Source organism: Pseudorasbora parva, chromosome 18 (genome assembly GCF_024679245.1).
Source record: "Pseudorasbora parva isolate DD20220531a chromosome 18, ASM2467924v1, whole genome shotgun sequence".
Lineage (NCBI taxonomy): Eukaryota > Metazoa > Chordata > Actinopteri > Cypriniformes > Gobionidae > Pseudorasbora > Pseudorasbora parva.
Window position 1 is genome coordinate 7,787,691 of NC_090189.1, and position 26,363 is coordinate 7,814,053.

A 26,363-nucleotide genomic window follows, 5' to 3' on the forward strand; every position below is an offset into this window, starting at 1 on the left:
GTGTAGTGCGTGTACATTTGTTTAGCTGGCCACTATATGTGTAACTTTATGTTTGTGTATTGTAAAAGCACTCCAAACAACAATACACAAAGAGTGGGGAAATATGTTGAACTAAATAAGCGCGCTTCTTTTTTCAAATGCGCTACTATTCCGTGTCTTTCTATGTAAACACTAACTTAGCCTGCCGTGCAAAACCAGTCCGCTTACTAACGTTACAATTGTCTACACAAACCACGCGTAAACACACAAACACACGTGCACAACTGCACTTCCCACATGTACACCTTCAAAGACAAAAATACGACGATATAATTCAAGTATAAATATGTAAATAACAAAAGCCGCTAAGCATATTATATAGTTAGTGTATAACTTGTACCACATAGAGACGTCCTGCTCTAGTCGTTTTTGCTGCTGCTCCTGTTCAACTGCAGCCTCTGGGTCTGATTCCGGATCATAGATGTATGGCTGTATCTGATTAAAAGCCATATTTTTATTTTGTTAAGTTTTTTCCCGCTGTTAGGGATGACACAGCTTTACGACGCACTCGACTCAACACAATAGCAGCAGCGAGCACACGTCATTATTTAGCTCCGCTCACACGACACGCCCCCATCCGCTCGGCTTTTTTCGGAAAGACTCGGAACAGCGCATCTTTCTTATATAATTATAAAAAAAAAAAAAGACTTTTCGGAGATATGCAGGATGCAATGCTACTCTATAGGTACTCAAGATTGACATGACACTGACTGAAACTGAGTGTTTCACCCCCCCTTTAAGAACAGTTGGGTTAAAGGGATAGCGCACTCAGAATCATTAAAAATCTTAATTCTCTCATGGTAAATGCTATAATTTATGTTTAATTGTTAACAGGTTGGCCTAAAAAAAGACTTAAAAAAAACTTTTACAAATAGAAAGACTGATATCATGTATTAAACTTCCTTTCGACATTAACTGACAAGTACAATTCTGCAATCTTAAATCCCTATTTAATAAAGTATCTGCTTGTTTAATTATGTCATTGTCTTCCTGTTAAACTGTCATGAAGACCCTCCCCTTTCGATAAGCTATAAAACGAGCGTTAACATGTTATTTCATTCACCTCCTGATCAAAGATGTATCTGCAAGTCTCAGTTTTTCTCCTCTTTGTTCTCTTCACTGCAGGTAGAAATGGCTTTTTATAATTGTACTTAAAAATACCGATCATTTGATGCATTACTTTCTTGCTGACTCTATTATTATTACTAAAGGACACTCTCTCTACTGTTACGAGTGCCTCACGGATTCTTGTACAGAAAAACTCGTGAAATGTCCCATTTACGCTTACAAGTGCAAGAGTTCAACCGTGGTGACACAGATTGGTAAGTCCAGTATGATGCATTGATATGTACTGTTATTTTTGACTGGAGATGCTTCTATAATCTACTGGAGCTGCAATAGTAGAAATATATCTCACTGCGAGACCACTACTCATTCACCTGGGGGAATTTAGGATTTCAATCACAGAATATGAATTTCTGATATTGAATTAGGTTTTCCTTCAGATTGTTGCAGTAACAAAAATAGAAAACTACAAAATTGTCTTTTCACTAAATTTTCTCAGCTTTGTAATGCGAGATAAAAATCATCCATGCGACTTTATCCGAAAAACACTTCTTTTACTCTCACTGCTTTTTCGACACATTTATAAATACATTTTTCATCAAAATATTGTGCCGTTGAACTGCTCTCTTGTATCATTTGTTTTCAGGTTACATTAATTCCAAAGTGAAGGTTAAAGGTTGTGCAGTTGACTGTCAAAGTGGGTCCATGAACCTCGGTGTGGTAAAGACGTCTTCTTCCTGCTGTGACTCTTACTTTTGTAACATCAACGATGCTCCAGGTATTGTTCTTTTACTGACTAAGTGCAAAAGACTATCTTCTGTAAAGTCAACATTCATTTTACCTCCAGGTTGATTCAATTAGAAATTAATGGGGAGGGAAAAAAAGGAGGATTTTTATATTAGAGGAAATCAAATAAAAGTACACTTGTTTCCCTCCTGTAGATCCCAGAAATATGGTCCCGAATGGAAAGACATGTTACTATTGTGATGAGAAGAGCTGCTCGAACATACTGAGCTGTTCAGGGACTGAAGACCGCTGCATTACAGATAGAGGTGAGAATCTGCTAAAAGGAAGAAGAATGAAGTCAGCATTTGTATATCTCTCATCATTAATGGGTTTTATTACCAATGATACGATTCACATATATGTGACTCAGACTGACTAAAACTTTCTTTCTTTTCCTTTCATCAGGGACTTTTGGAGGCAAGTCAATGGTTGTGAAAGGCTGCATCTCTAAATCTATATGTGATGTTGCAACTAATATTGAGGGCGTCTCATGTTGTGAGGGGAACCTGTGTAACGGGGATAAGGGCCAGAGCTTCACCGAGAGCTTCATCCAGAGCGTCACCCAGAGCTATGACAGTGTTAAGATTGACACCGAGCCTCGTGTGTAACGGTGCTCAAAGCGTCACCCAGAGCTATGACAGTGTTAAGAGTGACACCGAGCATCGTGTGTAACGGTGCTCAGAGCGTCACCCAGAGCTATGACAGTGTTAAGAGTGACACCGAGCATCGTGTGTAACGGTGCTCAGAGCGTCACCCAGAGCTATGACAGTGTTAAGATTGACACCGAGCCTCGTGTGTAACGGTGCTCAGAGCGTCACCCAGAGCTATGACAGTGTTAAGAGTGACACCGAGCATCGTGTGTAACGGTGCGTCACTCAGAGCTTCCTGTTCCTCTGCTGTTCTCTGCTCTCCTACTTCCTGCTGCACTGAATCCAGCAGCTCTTCTCATTATACAATAAAACAGGCTGTATTAAATAGAGCTCGTATTTCTTTGTACTATCATCACCTGAAATCCTTTATGGTATCATTCTGCTATAAACATTTGAGTTTGAGGTTTCACTGATTACCGAGCTGGTAAAACTTTGGAGTAACTCTCACTTTAAACATACATTTTGGTAAATGAACAACTTTAATATAAAAGTACACGTATTTTAGTAGGTTATAACAAGACTGTTATAAGATTTTCTGTTGCTGCTTGTGTCTGTATTGCGGGATTATATTAACAGTTATTATTATTATTAAAAATCAGCATTATCGCAGGTTCACTTAAAGAAATTAAATTTAAAGTAGATAAAATAATGGAAATGAAAACAATTACTAAAAAAATAACAATCCCACAAAGATAATTTCATTATCTTTGATCATTAAGAAGTCTGCACAAATAAGGAATGTGTGATCTTTGGTATCTCTCAGTTTGAGGAGGGGGTACTTACATTACTCTGCGTGCTTATTACGTTTTGAGAGGTAATTCATGACTACTTCAGAATAGGAACTAACAGTGGGAACTACCAGTGATGTGACGTGTATGCTGACTGGTCGAACGCATGCGAAACCCTCCATTTTTAAAAAGCCATGTACACAGCCTATATATTAAAGGTGCACTCTGTAGTATTTTTGCAGTAAAATATCCAAAAACCACCAGGCAAGTGTTATACATTTTGTTCAGTTGAGTTCTTACAATATCGAAAATGTTTCCAACTATTTGTAAATTGTGAGAAAATTGCTATTTTAACTAATGAACTGGGACGTCTGAGAGTCGCCTGTCAATTGTGTCACCCTCGGTTTCCAGAAGCGCTTTACTCTTAGCAGTGTGCAACAAGTGTCACAGCAGCCGCAGAGCAAACGCACAGAGTAACATCATAATTTTAAACACACTTAAATGTATATCTAATATGATAAACAGTGCTGTGTTACCTCATACTCATGACCAGAAAAGCGGAAATGGCACATGTGGCATAATAAAAGTCCTGCTGCTCGCAAGGCGTGTGTTGCTTCATCTTATTAACAATCGATCCAATGGCCTTGCTCAGCTCCACAACACTCGGTCCTTCTCTGCTTCATACTACAGTAATGTTAATAATCGCATGAACATGACTTCTGGCCGAGTCTATCCCGATTCTTTTGCACCAGCTGTGAGATGAAGACCAAATATCCCAAGATTCTGAGCTTAAACTTGGCGTCATCAATCTATGCCTTTATTTTCAATAGGCGCCCTCTAGCGGACGGAAAAATTACATCATTAGCTTTAACTCCACAAACATGGAAAACAGAGATGGATGGACCTCTTAACCTTTATGCTAAGGAGAAAATTCAACGCAACTTTTAAGGAACCAAGCGAAACATGTTTCTGCTTAGTCACATTGGACATCAACCACACGGCAAATGCTAATACCTTTTCCTATAATGTCTTTTTTTGTATAACAGTTCTATCTAATAATATCTTAGACAGGACTGTTAAAAAGATTGTAAGCTAATGGCGCTGTGTTTTCAGGCAGCTCTGGTGTTCTCAGCCCTGTCAAAACAACAAGCGCAGATTCATACCTACTGGCGGTGCAAATGCAACCAGGAAAATGGTACTAGGGGGACATTTATTTCTCAGGGAACCACCCTGGAGGTTAATTCCTATAAGTAGGACTACTGTTTTACAAATTTTTTTTTTGTTGTTTTTTGTTTTTTTAAAGTAACTGAACCAATGTATAGTTGACACGAGGCTTAATGCTATAGAAAAGTAATACAAGTTTTTCAGAAAGTGTCTTCAGCTTGCTTTTTTATTTTTAAATAAAAATACGGCATGCAGTTGCTTCAAACAATGGTATGAATGCTGTTTTGAAGAGCTTTAATGTAAATAGTGATAATTGTAATTAATAAATCACAATTCAAATTAAGGGAAGAATTAACAATTATGATTTTTGTCATAATCATTCAGCCCCATCTGACAGTCTGTAAGCTCTCCACGAGGGGGTCTAGCCAGACTCTGAAACTAGACTCGTATACCTTTCTGGCAAAGGTAAGACAGTTTAGTTTGTCTCTCTGCAAGAGATGCCTTCAGTTCAAGAATATTGAGGGCATACAATAAACTTAGACAACTTTTGTCCATGTATGAGTTTAAAAACCTAATTCTACCAACTTTCTAGTCTTGTAACTTGATTTGCAGTCAAATAAGTGTGCCAAACAGGAGCTGCATTTTCCAGCACAGGGCTCACATACCCTTTAAAGGCACTAACTAGCCCAGTTCGGGCCACAAACACCACATTTCCTTCATCGACGGAGGGCAAAAAAACAAAAACAAAACAAAAAGTATATTGGCTAAGGTAGATGTCTGTAATAAGAATTAAGCATTCATAATTCTGAAGGCCATAATACTAATGTTGTCCACTAGAGGGAGGGATTGGATAACAAATTAGGCAGCAGAGAAGAGAGGTGGCAATTTACCGTTTGCTAGTTTTTGACAAGCCAGCTTGGGCATTTCTGGGGAACCATTACCTTAGCTGTCATTCTATAGCCTACTCGCTGTACATGGACATAAAACCATCAACGGTTGACTTTTAGTGTTCCATTTGGGCTATATTTTAATGCACGTCCCAAATTTTGCCAATAAACAGGTTTATTAATTGCAATAATAATGACGAAGAACACATGGAATAAGAAATACAGTGTCTGTAATTGAACATGCACATGCAAAAAAAAAATTCATCACGTCCTGTTATTTTTAATGTGGCTCGCCTCCTCGAGAGCCGACTGCGCATACAGTTCTCCTAAATAACCAACGAACATAAAATGTGTTATCCCCACTCGAGAAGTAACGAGAACAAGAAGAAACACACTTTCAGTAACGCTGTTCGCTCGCTCACTCGCCCTAGTGTCTATCTTGTGTTGCAAACTTGTTATATGAAAACAAAAAAGTCTGAACTCAGACACAAACACAGATCTGACAAAGGCAACGTTACACATAGCACTTCTGAAGACAACAGAAGCTGGAGGCGTGTGTTTGCTGGGATGCTTTATAGTTTCCGGGTCTATGACGTCGCTCGCCTATGACGTTCTGTCTCTTTATTGGACTGATTACATACGTGCGTCATGACGCAATCACGCAGAGGCGTTCCCATTGCGGTGAAGCAGCGCGAGTTCATAGTCTATTCTAAAATTTTAAAAAACCCTTTACAATCTAAAAACATCAAATTATAAGATTACATGGCTCTGGAGAAAATCCATTTCAGATAGGCCTACATTTTGAAGTAACACAACATACATAAAACCACAGACGTAATATTGCATAAAAGGTTTCTGGAGTTAATACAAATTACCCTAAATCCAGACTTTTCTAAAAAGGAGGCTGCCGTCATGATGATTTCTTCATACATAGTATAACGTATAGGCTGCAATCTTTCATATTCATGTTTAAACACACAAAATTTAAACAACATATTTCAAACATATAACTTTCGCATGTTAAATTCACACACATTTTAATTTTAAACTTATACAATTGACAAAATCAGCTGACTTGCATGCCTTTCCCTTTGCATTTAAAATCTTCATACAAGAAATCTTGCTGGTGTTAAATAACTTTTTTTCCACCTTCTTAAAGAGAAAAGTGCCCTCTATTATGTCACCTTGTTAGGATTAAGTCGTTTTTTCTTGCTTAAACCTGAGCAAAAAACCCATATGTTGAAAAACAGTAGAGTTTAAAAGTGCCCTAGAATGAAACATTGAATTAACCTTGCCATGGTGAAATAATAAGAGTTCAGTACATGGACATCACATACTGTGAGTCTCAAACATCATTGCCTTCTACTTCTTATGTAAATCTTGTGAATCAAAAACACCACAGAAAAATAAGTGCTTCTCAACATAACGCCAACCGTGACGCAAGTGTTGGGGATCATTTATATGCATTCCCCCAACATTTGCATATGTCCGAACATGTTTATTGTCAGGCAGAACTGACGGAGCCGAATCTTCGAGACTGCAGGTTTACAAGGCATCTTCCGATATCTGGCAACCGCAAGCACGCAATTAAGCTCTTTCTCGCGTACGGATGATCTGAAAGCAATCTCCATTTGAGATTTTCTGCTTAAAGTGTCATTCAGTCAGTCTGTGTTCAGTCAGGACGGTCAGGACTCACGAGCCGCTTCGCTGAACAGCTGAACAGTTGTGCCGTGAGGGTCTGAAATAAGCCAATCAGAGCAGAGCTCAACATTAATATTCATGACTCTTCCAAATAAGGCAAAAACAGCATTACATCCTAGGGACAATTTATAGGGTTGTAAATGGACCTGTAAAACTGTATCTGGACAATTGTTGCCTGGGGGGGGGGGGGGGGGGACTTGCTGTTTCATGCATACTGAGCTTTTTACACTGTTAAAGACTTGGATTCCCATCCTAAACATAGACAAAGTTTCAAAAACTAATGTTGGGCGTTTGATGGAGTATTTCTGTGTCAAAAATACTCCTTCCGGTTTCTCACAAGTTTCAGAGAGTTTTTTTCGAGTATGGGTCCTCTTGACGTCAATAGAGCGGAAGGTCCTTGTATGGGCCGGACGGGCTTTTCTCCCGGTAGGGTGCGCGCGCGTGACTAGAGCGAGAGAGGAAATGCACGCCGCCCATAAACACTCTCTCAGGTGCAGATCGACTCTGAGCAACACTTCTGACGCGCCCTATGGTCGCGCCACGCTTCACTTTATTCCTATGCGTGACATCAAGCGACTTCAACGCTTCAGCACAGCATTCCGGGAAGGCAGCGCTGCATTTGAACCGATTTGAACGCAGAAATGACGGGAAGCTTCACATCACGCTTCAGTCGCGTCGATCTCCACAGTCACTGCTGCCACAGGACTTCACGAAATCAACAGTTACCAAAGAAGTGTGTTTTTGACGGAGCGGTCCCAATGATAAAGGTTCACGGTTGTGCGCGGTGAGTAAAACTGCTTCAAATGTCTGTGTTGTTGGCTATCGTCGCGTAAGTAACGTTAAACATCAGTAAACAACACGATCGCGTATAACGTTAGTTAATTTATCATTGGAGCATGCGATCTAAGGTGTTCTTAAATACATTTGTTTAGCTGACCACTATAGGTGTCAGTTTGATTATTGTAAAACCACCCAAACATAAACCTAGCGTTCTCACAAAGCGTGCTTCGTCATTCAAATGCGCTAACGGTTACTCCATTGTTGTTCTATGTATAACGTTACACTAGTCTGACATGCAAAACCGTTTTGCTTGCTACTGCTAAGGTTTAGTTGCATACAATAGTCCATAAACCGAATCATGTCCTCATAAACTGCGAGTAAAGACACACAAATGTTGACAGGCCACTAAATACAGTACATACCACAGAGACGGACGTCCTGCTGTTGCTGTTTTTCCTGTTCAATTTATTTCAGCCTCCGGATCTGATTCTGGATCATATCTGTATTAGTTGAATCTGGATGTCAGCTTTCAGACGATCTCATGCAGTAGCTGCGCGTGCTCGTCATTCTTTAGCTCCGCCCACTCGATATGCCTCCAGGCGCTCGTTTTTTTCGGAAAGACTCAGTACAGTCCATATTTCTTTTATAAATATAATAAAACTAAAGACTTTTCGGAGATATGAAGGATGCAATACTAATCTATAGGTACTCAAGATTGACATGAGATTGAGTGAAACTGAGTGTTTTACCCCCCCCCCTTTAAATAAGCCACATACCCTCTATGTAGATATCAGAGAACAATTTAACATATTGTTTCAACTCATTCTAGGGCACCTTTAATTATATGCAGTTATGGTCAAATTTAGGGAGGCACCGATACCGATACCAGTAAAGTGGTGAGCGGGGCACAACTATTAGTAAAACACTCGTTTTAAACACTTCCACACATGCCAGCTTGACAAAACTAAAACAATTTACATATCGTCACATATACAGAAAAAATTGCACCAACTTTCAGAAATCTCTGGAAAATATCACTGAACATTTATTTAATATAAAGCAAAGGTAAATTTCTTAGGTACATTTTTCCAACCAGTTTTTGTGTGTGTGTGTGTGTGTGTGTGTGTGTGTGTGTGTGTGTGTGTGTGTGTGTGTTTCAAGTATACTTGTATTAATTAAACAAGACAACATATTTGAATGTGTGAAAGTAATTTAAATAATAAGTAGATTTACACAAAATGAGAAAATCAAAAAAGTGTTAGGTTGTGCCCCGCTTTCCCTTACAAATCTTTTTTTAAATAATAATTATGGTCGCTTAATAAAATGATTTTACAATCACTGTAGTGATTCACCTTAATGGGTCTTTAGAGAGAAAATGACATTGGTGTCAATGAAGGCCTTTCTGAGCCATCGGATTTCAACTAAAATATCTTCATTTGTGTTCCGAAGATGAACGGAGGTCGTGCGGGTGTCGAACGACACGAGGGTAAGTAATTAATGACTGAATTTTTATTTGTGGGTGAACTAACCCTTTAAGTAAGTAGTTTTTTGCCAGCTGTGCCTTTTGGAGCTTGAGTGGTCCAGCAAAGAATATTTGTTGTGAATGTATGTCGCGAGTGTAGTCGCGATTACCTCAGCTCTCATCAGAGCTCATTCAGCTCATTTATGACGTTAAATGTAATCTGACTCCTAATCTGAGTTAGTGGTGTGAGACTCACGCGACGACTCGATCATTATATTGAATAGACACGTTCAGTTTTTAATTGTAGAGTCTGTACTCTAACTCAGTCACAGTAATCCAGTTGGTGGCTTTGGGAGTGGCCTCACAGGCCAGTAAAGCATTCTGGGAATTGTAGTCTTTTATCCCTATGAGACAAAAATACATTTTCTGCCTTTTCTCAGTCTAGAAAGCACCAAATTCAAAAGTAATTTCACATTTCTACTACATTAATGGCCCAGTTTAAATACAGATTCATCTTCCCAGCGCTGAAGTACCCCTTTAAAGCAGTGTTTCCAAAACCTGTTCTTGGAGGAACACCAACTGTACAAATTTTCTAGTACACATCTGGGTAAAAAATTAAGGTTAGGTGGTTATATTTTGATGTATCAAAAATGTAAAAGTACAATCTAGACCCATATATTTTGCTTGTATTAAAGTTAACTGCAAATTTAATTTCATCAACATATATGACTCACTTTTTCTACAGTAAAGCCTAATACTAAGACTTGAAAAATGGAAAGTTTTCATTGTTTTATCACTACAAAACACTTTCGTTTTACACAAATTATTTTACAACATTTAATGAAGAGAAAAACATTATTGCTGCATATGATCCTTGCAAATAATAATAATTCTCTGAAAATGTAAATATTTGGACTCCCCTTAAGCTTCAAAACTTGGCCGAATTAAATGTTTTAGTATATACAGGTCCTTCTCAAAAAATTAGCATTTTGGGATAAAGTTCATTATTTTCCATAATGTAATGATAAAAATTAAACTTTCATATATTTTAGATTCATTGCACACCAACTGAAATATTTCAGGTCTTTTATTATTTTAAAGCTGATGATTTTGGCATACAGCTCATGAAAACCCAAAATTAGAAAAAAAAAAAAAAAAAAATGGTCCCTCAAAAAATTAGCATATTTCATCCGACCAATAAAAGAAAAGTGTTTTTAATACAAAAAAAGTCAACCTTCAAATAATTATGTTCAGTTATGCACTCAATACTTGGTCGGGAATCCTTTTGCAGAAATGACTGCTTCAATGCGGCGTGGCATGGAGGCGATCAGCCTGTGGCACTGCTGAGGTGTTATGGAGGCCCAGGATGCTTCGATAGCGGCCTTAAGCTCATCCAGAGTGTTGGGTCTTGCGTCTCTCAACTTTCTCTTCACAATATCCCAAAGATTCTCTATGGGGTTCAGGTCAGGAGAGTTGGCAGGCCAACTGAGCACAGTAATACCAGTAAACCATTTACCAGTGGTTTTGGCACTGTGAGCAGGTGCCAGGTCGTGCTGAAAAACCAAATCTTCATCTCCATAAAGCTTTTCAGCAGATGGAAGCATGAAGTGCTCCAAAATCTCCTGATAGCAGCTGCATTGACCCTGCTCTTGATAAAACACAGTGGACCAACACCAGCAGCTGACATGGCACCCCAGACCATCACTGACTGTGGGTACTTGACACTGGACTTCAGGCATTTTGGCATTTCCTTCTCCCCAGACCTCCTCCAGACTCTGGCACCTTGATTTCCGAATGACATGCAAAATTAGTTTTCATCCGAAAAAAGTACTTTGGACCACTGAGCTACAGTCCAGTGCTGCTTCTCTGTAGACCAAAGTGGCTTGACCTGGGGAATGCGGCACCTGCAGCCCATTTCCTGCACACGCCTGTGCACGGTGGCTCTGGATGTTTCTACTCCAGACTCAGTCCACTGCTTCCGCAGGTCCCCCAAGGTCTGGAATCGGTCCTTCTCCACAATCTTCCTCAGGGTCCGGTCACCTCTTCTCGTTGTGCAGCGTTTTTTGCCCCACTTTTTCCTTCCCACAGACTTCCCACTGAGGTGCCTTGATACAGCACTCTGGGAACAGCCTATTCGTTCAGAAATGTCTTTCTGTGTCTTCCCCTCTCGCTTGAGGCTGTCAATGATGGCCTTCTGGACAACATGATTGCGGTTTTGAGTAATGAACCAGGCTGGGAGTTTTTAAAAGCCTCAGGAATCTTTTGCAGGTGTTTAGAGTTAATTAGTTAATTCAGATGATTAGGTTAATAGCTCGTTTAGAGAAACTTTTCATGATATGCTAATTTTTTGAGACAGGAATTTTGGGTTTTCATGAGCTGTATGCTAAAATCATCAGTATTAAAACAATAAAAGACCTGAAATATTTCAGTTGGTGTGCAATGAATCTAAAATACATGAAAGTTTAATTTGTATCATTACATTATGGAAAATAATGAACTTCATCACAATATGCTAATTTTTTTAGAAGGACCTGTACAGTTATACAAATGGAGGGAGGGAATACATTCTTTTGAGCCAAACATTGTCGATTTCAAACTGTGTTTTTTGATGTTATCTGTTATTTGCTATTGTTCTTGCTTTTGTACTCCTTGCATTTTATGTTAAAAGCCTAAAATAAAATGACAAATGAGAGAAATATATTTTACCTCACATTTTACAGCATCCCTATTATGATACATCAGACAAGCAGTTTGGAAAATCAATGGATATTATATTTGTAATGTTTTTGGGCAAAAAAACAACAACAACAAAAATCATATTCATTTAATATTTCCATCAAGAGATTATTACTTGTCACGCTTAGTCATGTGGTTAAGATTGTGATGGAAATTATGAAACTTCCTCTGTATTGTGGTTATTAAAGGCTCTTTCAGGATGTCACAGATCTTATTGATTTCAGAGAACTTATGGTTTTGTTTAAACAGGTTGCTACATGTCCCACAGTGTGTATGTGTACCAGAAAACCTCACTTATTGTGATCCTTTATAATGTTAAAACAATAAAGTAGATTTAAGGGAAATGATCATAGAATTAGTGTTGACTTGGTTTCTCAATAACTTAACACACTCACAACTGAAGGTAACACCTAAATCTAAAAACATAGGTATGTGTGATTTTCATTCTTCTGGAGAACAAAATAATATATTTCAAAGAATGTTTGGGTCTGAACAACATTGAAGCACACTGGCATTCATTGTATGAATATACACATATTTTTCAAAATCTTCTTTTGTGTTTCACTGAAGAAAGTCAGTCATACAGGCTTTGAATGACATGAGTGAATGATGACACGATCTTCATTTTTGGGTCAACTATCACTTTAAGAAGGTTAGTTAGAAGTTTAAGTAGACCTATAGTACACATTGTAATTGTAGTTTCCATATTAAACTGTAATTTATCATTAACTGTCCAGTAAATAAGCTGAAGGTTATACTTCTTTTCTTTTCTTTTTTCATTTTCACATGAAGATCCTCCCCTTTTGATAAGCTATAAGACGAGCACTGAGACAGGCACGTTATTTCATTCACCTCCTGATCAAAGATGGATCTGCAAATCTCAGTTTTTCTTCTCTTCGTTCTCTTCACTGCAGGTATAAAGACAAATAGTATTTGTGATGTTTCTCTTTTTCATTGGGTCAATGGTTCTCTCTTTCACTGTCTCTGTTTTATTACTAAAGGACACTCTCTCGACTGTTATGAGTGCATGAGTTTGACGGGTTCTTGTGCAAATCAAACGGTAACAACATGTCCCAGTGGATTTTCTCAGTGCGAGAGTTCAATAGTGACACAAGTTGGTAAGTCCAATACGACTGGAAAACTGTTCTGTTTGACTGATGAGATGCTGCTATTAATTACTTGCTTTTCTGGCAGAATTTACAACCACAAAATATTCAACATATATTCCTGGTATTTAATGAGTTTTTTTCTCAGATTGTCATGATTTGTATTTAAAAGAAAATACATTTATGAATCAATTTTGCTGTTTTATTTGGTCTTTTCTGTATAATTTTTAGGTGAAATTAGTTCTATTTCGAAGTACAAAGCTTGCACTGCTGACTGTCTAAGTATGTCCATGAACATCGGCATTACAAGGACAACTACTTCCTGCTGTAACACAAATCTGTGTAATGCCCAAGATGCTCCAGGTATTGTACTTCAATGATCATGTGCAAATAACTTCTATGAAGTCAACACTCATTTTACTTACAAATAACATTCAATCAGAAAATAAAGTGCAGGGTGCAGCTTGTCTGTCTTGATCTGATTGAATAGAGCTGCTTAAAGAGTGTTGTTTCATTAGATATTTTGTATAGAAAAAAAGAAAAAAAAAGATTACATGTTTTCTTTCTGCAGACCCTGGCCTAACTGGGAAGAAATGCTACTATTGTGATGGACAGAGCTGCTCAAAAACAATGGGATGCTCAGGGATTGAAGATCGCTGCATTAAAGCAACAGGTGAGAATCTGGAAAAAAGAGGAAGAAGAGTAAAGTCATGATCTTTTTAACTCTCTTAGGTTTAAACTTTACAGATCACAAATGCTAATGTACAGCTTACACTGAATCAATATTTGTTCTCTTTCTTTTCATCAGGGACTATTGAAAACCAGTCAGTTGTTTTAAAAGGCTGTGTGTCTAAATCTATTTGTAATGACACAACATTGATTAAAAATGTTGAGAGCATCTCCTGCTGTGAGGGGAACCTGTGTAACGGTGCTCAGAGCGTCACTCAGAGCTTCCTGTTCCTCTGCTGTTCTCTGCTCTCCTACTTCCTGCTGCACTGAATCCAGCGGCTCTTCTCATTCTACAATGAGACACGCTCTACTGAATATATAGCTTGCATTTTCTCTGTACTTTATTTGCTTGCGGTTTGTTTTGGCTGTAAATCGTTTTTCCTGATGTGGTTCGTTTTTGCTGTAAAATTCTGTGACAATTTATAAAATACTAATACAATTACCTTGTTCCTGTGGTCATATTTAACAAATGAATCATTATTATACTATAGATTGTACACTGTAAAAAAAAATTGTTGTTTTTTGTTGGTTTAACTTAAAAAAGTAAGTAACCTGGTTGCCTTAAAATGTTGAGTTTATTGAAATAAAAAATTTGAGTTGATACAATGCAGGAGATCTGTTTAGTAAATAGAAACTCAAAATATTTTTGTATCTGAACCACATAAAAAAAATGATAAATCATGAAAATAGCACTATTTGGCATGTTTCACTGTGTCATCAGAAATAACGCACAATTACCCAATATGCTCACAAAATCTTTTAATAATATTTTAATAAAGGTTGTCGAATCTCAAAAAATGTTCATTGTATTAACTCAAAATTTACATTTTAATGAACTCAAAAATTTTATATTTTTTACAGTGTATGTAATACAACACTTTCTATGAAGTCCATGATGATATCTTTCCGTACATGTTAAATAAAAAGTATATTTTAATTTAATTAAATAACCTTGGCCTATTTGTCACAATAAAACAATGCAAATGGTTGATCATTGATGGATTTGTTCATTATTATCATTGGTATCCATCAGTTATTATTTATTTACATTATATTATTGTTATTATTATTATTATTATTATTATTATTATTATTATTTATTAATAACAAAATAGTATATTTTGTTATATAATATTTCTGAAATGGCACAAAAAAAAAAACATTTGCATATCCTTACATTACATATATATTGTGTATTTACAAAGCTATGGTCATATGTTACGTTCCATTATCATGGTAACATAACCTAAAAAAAAAAAAATGTGCAATTAGATGTGTGACAATAACCACATCATTGCAATATAATGGTAATGACATGCCTACCGCAGTCATCACCGCACCTTTGTCTGTCTTTTTTTTTCTTTTTCTTTTTTTGCTGGTAATAGTTATAGGAGGGCATAGGGCAATTTGCTCATGTTGATCACTGAAAGATTCAATCAACAGGTTTCCGTTACATCTTTGTGCAAAGTAAATAAGAGAGTCGGTAGGAGAAGAATTGTAAAACATTGATAAATTGCTACACTGATAAATGTATGTTAATTGCAACACAATTTACTCTGGCCTTGCTACTTGTTTCTTTCCCCTTTTAGAACTGCTGCAAAATGTTTTTTTGGACATTTTGAATAAATTGTAAAAGGACATTATATTAGCATTATTTCTCAGCAGGTGGCAGCAGATCATCTTTTGTAGGGGGAGAGTGGGGACGGTTGGACATTAAGTGTTTCCTTGGGTTTCTCAGAGAGTGTTTGATTGGAAATCCAAACGTTTAATGCAATATACCCACATCTGTCAACTGCCCACCCACACTGCTGCAACACATATGAGGAAAATAAGTATTTGAACACCCTGCTATTTTGCAAGTTCTCCCACTTAGAAATCATGGAGGGGTCTGAAATTGTCATCATAGGTACATGTCAACTGTGAGAGACATAATCTAAATTTAAAAAATCCAGAAATCACAATATATGCTTTTTTTAAACTATTTATTTGTATGATACAGCTGCAAATAAGTATTTGAACCCCTGTCTACCGGCTAGAACTCTGACCCTCAAAGACCTGTTAGTCTGCCTTTAAAATGTCCACCTCCACTCCATTTATTACCCTAAATTAGATGCACCTGTTAGAGCTCGTTAGCTGCATAGGCTGGAAAAGGCTATGGGGAAATTACCAAGCAGCTTGGTGAAAAAAGGTCCACTGTTCAATCAAAGGAGCAATCATTAGAAAATGGAAGAAGCAAAACATGACTGTCAATCTCCCTTGGACTGGGGCTCCATGCAAGATCTCACCTCGTGGGGTCTCAATGATCCTAAGAAAGGTGAGAAATCAGCCCAGAACTACACGGAAGAAGCTGGACAATGACCTGAAAAGAGCTGGGACCACTGTTTCCAAGGTTACTGTTGGTAATACAATAAGATGTCATGGTTTGAAATCATGCATGGCATGGAAGGTTCCCCTGCTTAAACCAGCACAAGTCCAGGCCCGTATTAAGTTTGCCAATGACCATTTGGATGATCCAGAGGAGTCATAGGAGAATGTCATGTTGTCAGATGAGACCAAAATATAACTTTTTGGTCATAATTCCACTAAACGTGTTTGGATGAAGAAGAATGATGAGTACCATCCCAAGAACAGCATCCCTACTGTGAAGCATGGGGGTGGAAGCATCATGCTTTGGGGGTGTTTTTCTGCACATGGGACAGGACGACTGCACTGTATTAAGGAGAGGATGACCGGGGCCATCTATTGTGAGATTTTGGGGAACAAGCTCCTTCCCTCAGATAGAGCATTGAAGATGGGTCGAGGCTGGGTCTTCCAACATGATAATGACCCAAAGCACACAGCCAGGATAACCAAGGAGTGGCTCTGTAAGAAGCATATCAAGGTTCTGGCGTGGCCTAGCCAGTCCCCAGACCTAAACCCAATAGTGAATATTTGGAGGGAGCTCAAACTCCATGTTTCTCAGTGACAGGCCAGAAACCTGACTGATCTAGAGAAGATCTGTGGAGGAGTGGGCCGAAATCCCTCCTGCAGTGTGTGCAAACCTGGTGAAAAACTACAGGAAATGTTTGACCTCTGTAATTGCAAACAAAGGCTACTGTACCAAATATTAATATTGATTTTCTCAGGTGTTCAAATACTTATTTGCAGCTGTATCATACAAATAAATAGTTAAAAATCATACTGTGGCAAGGGGGGCGTGGTTCAGCGAGGTCTGCAGCGGGAGAGTGAGCCGCGGGATAAGCGGTAAGTGAGTGGGTTGGACGCAGATTAATAACACCTGTATCTTGTTCCAGCAATGGGCGTGGGGAGAGGATAAAACGCCTGTGGAACCGGAAGCCTGGGAGAGAGAGACGGACTGCTGACGCGCATCCCCGATAGAGACTGAGTTGACCCGGAAGCCGTAAGTGCTGTGACCCGGAAGTGTTATTGTCAAAGAGTATTGAGAAAAAGTCACACGCCTGAGGGTGCTTGCTGTGTTTTGAGTTAAAGAAATAAAATAGCGTCAGCAGTCCAGCTGACCCCCGTGTCCTCTTCCTTCCCACACACGAACTTTATCACACATACATTGTGATTTCTGGATTTATTTTTTTAGATTATGTCCCTCACAGTGGACATGCACCTACGATGAAAATTTCAGACCCCTCCATGATTTCCAAGTGGGAGAACTTGCAAAATAGCAGGGTGTTCAAATACTTATTTTCCTCACTGTATATTTGACCATGTCAGATATTATAATACGCCGGGGATGGTTGCAACAGACCACAGGAGAAGTTTCAACATTCATTACAATATAATAAAATAATTCTTTAACTTTAACATCATTTTTTACAGGAAGTAACAACATTTCAACAACAGTTTCAACATTTCAAGTAACAACCAGGTTTTGGTAAATTATTACGAAATATATATTTTTTAAATCAAAATCAACACACTGAAATGTAATAATAGTTCTGCGAAAGCTTACTAAACTGTGTGTAATTGAATGTAACCGTGTATTTAAGTGAATGTTGAATTATGTATTCTTGTAAAGGTTATGTGGCAAAAGCTTTTGCCTCAGACTCAGTGTCTTGCCTTTATGCTTCAGCGTGTTTGCTGATAACATCAACAAACACATTTATTGAAAGTGTTTTGACTTTTTGTATTACCTTCTGGTATGGGAATCTCTCAGTTGTGCTAAAGAGTTCACTTAGGAAAGTTGTAAGTACTGCAAGTAAGCTAACTGGCATTCCTCTGTCAGGCTTAGAACAAATATATCAAACAAGATGTCGGAATAAAGCAATGAAAATGACATTGGATAATAGGCATCCTCTGTTTAATGAGTTTGAGAGACTACCATCAGGTCGCAGATTTAGAATACCAGTGTTTTTTTAAAAATAGGGGGAAAAAATCTTTCATGCCACAAGCAGTTAAACTTTTAAATGAAAAATAGTACTTTTGTACTGAGTACTGAGCTGGTCTCAGTGATGTCGGTTTTTTTTTATTTTATTTCTTATTGTATACTGTTTTTCTGTGTATTATGTGTGTTTGTTTGTGTTGTGATTACGCATGTGGAAACAATTGCAAACAAATTTCCCCAAGGGTACAATAAAAAAAAAAAAGTCAACAACATCAGAACAGAGGGAAACCCTTATCTGACTGTTAGAAGGGGTTCTTTATTAATACTGTACATAAAATTAATTCTGCTATGTTATGACAAAGTTTTACATCAATGTTGTGATAAGGGAAGTCAGTCATGATGAAACGTGTTAGCTTGACACAACAGCTTTGACACATATGCATTTTAGAAGCTAAAAAAAACACTGATTAAAATATGACTTTACAATGCTTCACTCAAACATTTTAGACTGTGACAAACAAAATGTACTTTTTGAAACTTAAAATGTATTTTTTGCAGAAGGATTGGTGATGTGACTGCTTTCTTCCAGGAAGGAAGCTGGGCTAACTGAGCATGTGAAATCAGCTGCCTGTAGCTCATTTAGAGGAAAATGGAGAAATAAGCCAATTCATTCTGCTTTGTCATGATTCACGGATGGCGTGCTAACGGTCATATAGCCTTGTGGAATTCACACGATTTCTCAACAAACACAAACCCCCATTTCTGAACAGAGATAACAGGATGCCTGGAAACACAGTTATTTCATTCTGTTCCTGACACATGATGGATCTGCGAGTGTCTGTTGTTCTTCTGTTCGTTTTTCTCACTGGAGGTACAAAAACAGCAAGTATTGAGTGTATTATTTGATACATATACTGTAGAGCGGTAACTCAATGTCTCTCTCTGTCTTTAAGGATATTCTCTCAAGTGTTACTCGTGCATGCCTGATTCGACAAGTTCCTGTAAAACAAAAGTGGAGACATGTCCAGTTGGATTTTCTAAATGTGCAAGCAGTATAGTGGAACAATCAGGTGGTAAGTCCAGTGTGATCTGTATAAATCTGCTGTCATAATTTACTGAAAATGATAGCGCTGGAGATAAAGTATATTTGTTGATCTTTTCACATAATTGCAGTTCAATTAGATTAGTTTTATTATCCTATTTTAATCATTTGTCTTTTTTTTGTTTTGTTGTTGTTGCTGCAGGTTCCTTAACAACTAAAGCATGTGCAGAGCAATGTAAAGCAGGGACACAAAAGATAGCTGAAGGGACACTGTCTGTCCACTGCTGTGAGACTGACCTTTGCAATGCAGGAGGTATTGGCCTTTATTTGACTGTTTGATTTTATCCACAGTAACTTAAAATGAGGAAATGATACAAATTTTAATACAATTCAATTTAAACAAGCAATAATAATAAATGAGTGATTATTCATAAGTAGCACAATATAGAGTAGACAAAAACAGTGTAAAACTTGAACAGCATGAAAAGGAGAATCTTATGAATTACTCAAGTGTTGTCAAAGAGGTTTTATTGTTTTTGATCAACAATGAACATGCCATTTTAATCACTATCATTATCAGTTTGGTTAATACTAATGTTTATCATTTTCTTTATTAGATGGAGTGTCTAAGGGAAGCTTCCTTCAGATCGTCTTTCCTTTGCTCTTCTCTCCTCTGCTCTTCTACTTCCTGTTTCATTGAGCCCAGATTCTGCACTTCAGATTCTACAGCAAAAACCAGCGAATGAGAGACGCAATCTGAGGCGTCGCTACTTCTGACGCACACTTTACTGAATAAAACTTGTTTGTTGCTCTTCTGTTCTTTGGTTTAAGGAACAGTTCCTTAAATCAAAGAACAGAAGAGCAACAAAAAAGCTTTATTCGGTGAAGTATAAGCTTAAATTAATATTAATTAATATTAAACAAAATACTGCATCAGCACTAACAGATGTATATCTTTCCTATGCATAAAATAAAAGTTATTTTAGAATGTAAATACATTAAAACAACAGGAGTGACTGGAAATTTGGTTTCTTTTGGTTGTTCAATTAGTTAGTTCAATAATAAGGTTTAAATCAAAAGTTGAAATGCTTAGAAATTATATGACTCAAAACTGCATATATTCACAATGAAGACATTTAACTTTTATCCATTGTCCATGTGATCGAACCGGTTGCAGATATCATTCGTTTAGCAGTCCAGCATTTACAAATAAAAATTTGTTGCATTTCATTTATGTATTATTATGTAGGCCTAGTTTGTCTGGGATGGACTGGCCAACAGAGTTTTCGAATCAGCTCCAAAATCACAGCCTATCAGGACAAGCAGTTTGAGGAAAGGACGGATGCATTCAGTTTGTTAGGTTAAAGCTGCACTCTATCCGCTAGAGGGAACCTATTCAAAATGTTATAGCGACTTTGAATGTCAGGATCTGATAAGTAATTAGATTAGGTCAGAGCAAAGTTTTATATAAGGATGAGGAGACAGGTGAGCAGAATTAGGGGATGTATTGTTAAAGGGGTGATGAATTGAGAAATCAACTTTCCCTTGAGCTTTTGATATATAAAAGTTTATGGTAATATAAGATTATCCTGTATGATTCTAAGGGCCCATGAACTTTTGGGATCGGTTTTATTAGTAGTAACAATACTAGTCGTAATGAAATATAAATTGTAAATGTATAACCTACCAGAGTAACAAATAAAACAAAACGATGTCTTATTTCTGCATTTCTGACAAAAAAAATATCTCCCCCCATTTCCTGCATGGTTCTGCATAGCCTACAATCACTGAGTGAGATCAGATGGTACTGTCGAATTTATGGAGCCCCGCATGTCCCCTATAGGAGAGAAAGAAAAAAAAATCTGTGCCAATGGTTTTGCAATCCGTTCCCTCAGTTTATAAACCATGATCATGAATTCTTAAACTGTTCCCTCGGTTTAACAAATCGTGCCCATGGATTAATAAACCGTACCCACGAATTTTCAATCCGTGCGCTCAGATTTTGCAAACCGTACCCATAGTTTTTAAATCCGTTCCCACAAATTCGCAATCCGTGCGCACGGATTTGTAAAAACTGTACTCACAGATTTGTGGCCCCGCCTCCAATCTTTGTGGCAGATTCAACCAGGCCACCTGGTGCGATGTATATTGTTAATAAGTCATCTTTATTTTACAAAATGGAGAATTTCCTGAACTTTCTCAAAAACGATAGAGAGTTGGATGATGCCACTCTTTCAGCGTTTTGAGAGGAGAAGGTAAAACGCAATACCAAACCAATAATGCAGCCTGCAGGTTATGTCGTCATTATTTGCTCTCTGGCTGAATGCAAAGTTAATAGGCCTATAACATCCACCAGTGAAGCCTTACATGCATAACTCTGACAACACAAAACAAACTTACTTAGGTTGTCAGTCACTTGTCTAAACAAAGTAGGCTATGCCGTATATTTCCTATTGCAGTTTGAGTAAAGATCACGTAGCCAACCCGATCACACATAAATGCGTATAAATAGTCAGAGTGTGCAATGTCGTGGAATGTATACGCCAAAACTCATTTTGGCGTGCTTCTGATACGCTGTTTTTCGCGTGCATATGATACGCACTTTATGGCGTATATATGACACGCGCTTGGGTAGGTTTAGGGTGGTGGGGCGTATATATGACACGCGCTTGGGTAGGTTTAGGGTAGTGGGGCGTATATATGACACGCGCTTGGGTAGGTTTAGGGTAGTGGGGCGTATATATGACACGCTTTTGGGTAGGTTTAGGGTGGTGGGGTGGGGGGTTCGTATGTATAATACGCCATAAAATGCGTATCATATGCACGCGAAAAACGGCGTGCCATAGACACGCCAAAATGAGTTTTGGCGTATACATTCCACGACATTGCACACTACTATTACGCATTTTTGTGAGAATACCCTACACAAGACAGCTCAGCTTTACATATATAGTAAATTAATTTATAAAAATGTTTTAGTGGCAGAAAATATAATTTCATAATTTAGCATGAGTAACTTGAAAAGCAGGGGCCCGTTACATTCAAAAAAATTATTCTAGCTGTTTGCTGAGTTTATTTAAATAAAATAAGCTGAAACAACACAAATCTTTAGTTTTTTACTTAAGTGTCATTTTACTTGATTTTATTAGGTTAAATGAAATAAAAAAAAGTTAACCTAAACCATTTGTGTTGAGACTACATGAATCATTTATGTTGCGCTGACTGAACTGGGCGGTGTATTTCTATTTCCCAGCATGCTTTGGGATGTCTCAGGAGAGTAAATGCTGAAATGAAGTGCTGTTTAATGTGTTTTTTAGTGAAGGGAAAGACCTGTTCATGTTTTATGTTTTATTTGACAGTTATATTTGACATCAAAAAGTGTTATGTTGTGTAAATTTTTTTTGAGGTTACCATTATCGTGAAGTGTAGATCTTGTGGTTAAGCTGTGCTGTTCTGAAACTGAAACTGTGCTAGTTTTTATAGAAATAAAGAAAACTAATTCATGTGATGCAGCTCCCATAGAATACATATGGGCATCAGTTCTATCCCTCTCTATCCTACTTTTTCTAAATGGATTGACATAAAATAATTTAGTCAATACTACTAACTAGTGATGGGAAGTTCGGTTCTTTTCCGCGAACCGGTTCTTTCGGACAGTTCGTTTCCATGATCCGGTTAAAAAAACCGGATCACCGGTTCTTTTACGTCTTTACGTAATGACGTCATTTCTATCATCCCGGCGGATGAAAATACATTCAAACACATTCCTATAAAGTATTTGTAATCAAAACTAAGTATAGTAATAATTATTATTGACATCATCATCATCTTGGAAACATTTTTTCATTTATGTTTTGCAACAGCACTAAATACAGTTCACCAAATCGAACTGATCAATTGTTACAACATCTAACTTACTTCAAGATATTAGTTTTATTTCTAGTTTGAGAGACTGTCACTGTCGTGCAAACACTGATGTTTTACACGGATTAAATAAACGTACATTGACATATAATAGGCCTACTTACTTACACAAATCCTCAGTGTTCACCCGGGCTCATGTATTATCAGCATCAGCTGTCCCAGTCCGAGAGAAACAGTTCGGTTACGACGCTCTCACGCATGCTCAGTATCTCAGCTCACTGGTTCTCAGAATCGAACATGTCCGAAAGATCGAACGTGTCCGATAGAAACGGTTCTCGATTCTGTACCGGTGATCCGTTGCAACCGGTCGATCTGACTCGAGAACCGCTGTATCAGTGTGTGTGTGTGTGTGTGTGTGTGTGTGTGTGTGTGTGTGTGTGTGTGTGTGTGTGTGTGTGTGTGTGTGTGTGTGTGTGTGTGTGTGTGTGTGTGTGTGCTGAGCACGGTGCTGAGCTGCGAACTGCTGCAAGCTGAATAGTCTATATCAAACTTACTGTTTTGATTACATGTATTTTAAAATCTGTATCGACTTAGAAATTAAATAAGATAAAAGCTGTTCCTGAAAATATCCTGCATTATTGATAAAACAAATAAATGTTTAATTTGACCGTTTTACAATCCATTGTTTCCAAAACTTTAAAATAATACAGTGACAACTTTGTTATGATGTTTCCAAACGTGATTAGTTTTATACACTTAACCTGCATTTCGTTCCTCTGAACAAATAACACGCATGCGCAGCTCATCGGCTCATCGGTTCTCAGTATCGAACGTGTCCGACAGAAACGGTTTTGATTCTGTACTGCTGATCCGAGATCCGACAACCGGTACGTTCGGTTACACGCGCATGCTCAGTATCAGCTGCTCGTGAGTTCATCAGATCTCTCAGCAAAACATGTCTCACTTCAGCTAACGATTGGAGTTACAGCATCTATTCAAGATATTAGTTTTATTTCTAGTTTGAGAGACTGTCACTGTTGGCAGAAAGTTAATAACTACAGTAACTTGTGGGATCAGCCCTGATTTGAGACGCGGACCGTTTAGAACGATTCAGTTCGATTTGGTGAACTGGTTCGACCGGTTCACTATAAAGATCCGGTTAAAAAGAACGATTCGTTCGCGAACCGGACATCACTACTACTAACAAAAATTAATACAACAAGATTAAAACAAATTTGTGTAGTTGAGCTGACACTATTAAATTAAGCTGTGCCCAACCATAGTAAATAAGTTTAATCAACCTTAATAAATTAAGTTGACCCAACGTAAGTACATTAAATTGGAATAACAGAATTGCATAATGCTGAAATAAAGCAAGTTAATCATGTGGAAATACTTTCCATGTTTTTTTATGTTCATTCAAAGAGTCATTTTTTGAGTGTACAATAAGGAGGTTCAACCAAATCTGAGTTTAAACTTGAACTCTGAGTTGACCTACGCTGAGATTTGAAACTCTGAGTTTTGGGTTTCAGAACAGCTGAACTGACGAAGCTCAATCAACTCTGAGTAGACTGACTCTGATTTAAAGGCCCACTGAAGTCCTTTGGGATGTGCCGCATTATTCAATGTGTTGACGTAATTTCCCCTGAAACGGCTCCAGCTGTTAGCAGCTCCTCCCCTTTTTTGAAACAGCCAATAGCATTTAATTAATATACAGTTTAACTAAAGCGCAGGAGCGGACCTTTCTGTTTGGTAAAGCCAGTTTCCTCTAATTGTTTATCATTATAATCTCCTCCATATCGCTTTGAAATCAGCATTCTGTGCAGAATTCAAATGGGACGATATGTTTGTTGTCTGCGCGGACTTGCGCATATGATCTGCGCTGCGCTCTCGTGTCTGTAGTCTAAATTTAGACCAGAGACGTTGGTGTGTGTGCGCTGCTGCGGTGTGTGCAGCTAACGTGAAAACAGACTTTATTCGCCTCAAATTAAAGCATATTTACACTGAATGGTTTCCTATCACATATCTAGTGTGCTATGTGCCTTTCACCATGTAGAAATTAGTAAATGTGTGTTAACAACTGACCGATTTCAGCCGCAGCTTCAGCAGTGTAGGGGGCGGGCTTTAGATTCTAGAGAGCATTTTGATAGGACAGAAGATTTGACGAGAAAGTGAAGTCTGCGATGATGTCACCAAAATCTGAGATTCGTTTTACCGGAAATGAGAGACTGTAAATTTTAAATGCTTATATCTCCTACATGCAAATTTTGTCATAGTTTTGGAACATACCAGCTTATTCATAACTTTAAGGTTAACACAGTCATACTAAAAGCTAAAAAACGTCTCAGGTTACGTATGTAACCCTAGTTCCCTGAGGGAACGAGACGCTGCGTCGAAACGCTGTGAGAACGCCTCTGCGTTAATGCGTCGTGAAGCGCCTGTAGAACCATTCCATCGGAAAAAAGATCGATCGTCGGCGTGATGACGTCATCGACCGGAAGCTATAAAACGTCCGTGAAAACAAACAGGAACTAACTTCTGATAAAGCCTGAAGTAAGTGATCACGGACACGCCGGGAGTATGGCAGAGCGACGCAGCGTCTCGTTCCCTCAGGGAACTAGGGTTACATACGTAACCTGAGACGTTCCCTTTCGGGGAACTCGAGCTGCGTCGAAACGCTGTGAGAACGCTTATACCCACATCGCCATAGGACCAAGTGTCTCGTATGTGTGAAGCCGAAGCGCACACGGTTACGAGAGTACCTGTGCCCCTACTGTAGATGCCAGGTCTAGTTCATAGAACCTGACGAAGGTAGAAGGAGACGACCAACCGGCCGCGTTGCAGATATCGTGGAGGGAAGCCCCCGACAAGAGTGCTTTAGAAGCAGCCATACCCCTGGTTGAGTGCGCCCGGACAGCCAGAGGAGATGGCTGCCCGGTAGCTTCATAAGCAAGTGAGATGGCCTCGACCACCCACTTGCTCATCCTCTGCTTGGATACTGGGGCCCCCTTCTTAGGGGGTCCAAAGCAAACAAACAATTGTTCGGATTTTCTCCACAGGGCAGCTCTGTGGACATAAGTATCCAGTGCCCTCACAGGACACAGCAGATTTAACCTTTCCTGGTCTGACGTCATAAATGGAGGAGGACAGAAGGCTTGTAGAGTGATGGGGCCCCGTGGGCTCGTAGGAACCTTGGGGACATAACCCGGCCTGGGATGTAGAAATGCTTTCACCATCCCTGGCGCAAACTCTAGACATGAGGGCCCTACTGACAGGGACTGAATATCT

The 26,363-nt window shown here is 38.4% G+C and overlaps 3 protein-coding genes across 4 annotated transcripts; all 3 read left to right on the forward strand.

Moving 5' to 3' along the window:
• The first annotated feature begins 1,069 nt into the window (after window positions 1-1,069).
• On the forward strand, window positions 1,070-14,125 carry LOC137046788 (uncharacterized). Of its 2 annotated transcripts, XM_067424189.1 has the most exons (6): window positions 1,070-1,164; window positions 1,251-1,361; window positions 1,751-1,882; window positions 2,046-2,156; window positions 2,296-2,502; window positions 14,042-14,125. In XM_067424189.1, exons 1-5 carry the CDS (start codon window positions 1,116-1,118, stop codon window positions 2,496-2,498), a joined length of 606 nt encoding a protein of 201 aa, XP_067280290.1. In that variant the 5' UTR covers window positions 1,070-1,115; the 3' UTR covers window positions 2,499-2,502; window positions 14,042-14,125. The 2 variants fall into 2 exon arrangements, with proteins under 2 accessions (XP_067280290.1, XP_067280289.1); XM_067424188.1 differs by lacking the exon at window positions 14,042-14,125 and having other exon boundaries at window positions 2,296-2,582.
• Window positions 12,864-14,228, forward strand: LOC137046789 (ly6/PLAUR domain-containing protein 2-like). The gene is made up of 5 exons (XM_067424190.1): window positions 12,864-12,912; window positions 13,000-13,116; window positions 13,336-13,467; window positions 13,676-13,777; window positions 13,913-14,228. The coding sequence occupies exons 1-5, from the start codon at window positions 12,864-12,866 to the stop codon at window positions 14,101-14,103; spliced, it is 591 nt and encodes a 196-aa protein (XP_067280291.1). The 3' UTR covers window positions 14,104-14,228.
• A 4,565-nt stretch (window positions 14,229-18,793) lies between these two features.
• Window positions 18,794-21,897, forward strand: LOC137046339 (CD59 glycoprotein-like). Its single transcript, XM_067423503.1, has 4 exons — window positions 18,794-19,040; window positions 19,123-19,242; window positions 19,414-19,524; window positions 19,829-21,897. Exons 1-4 carry the CDS (start codon window positions 18,989-18,991, stop codon window positions 19,909-19,911), a joined length of 366 nt encoding a protein of 121 aa, XP_067279604.1. The 5' UTR covers window positions 18,794-18,988; the 3' UTR covers window positions 19,912-21,897.
• Window positions 21,898-26,363: the final 4,466 nt, after the last annotated feature.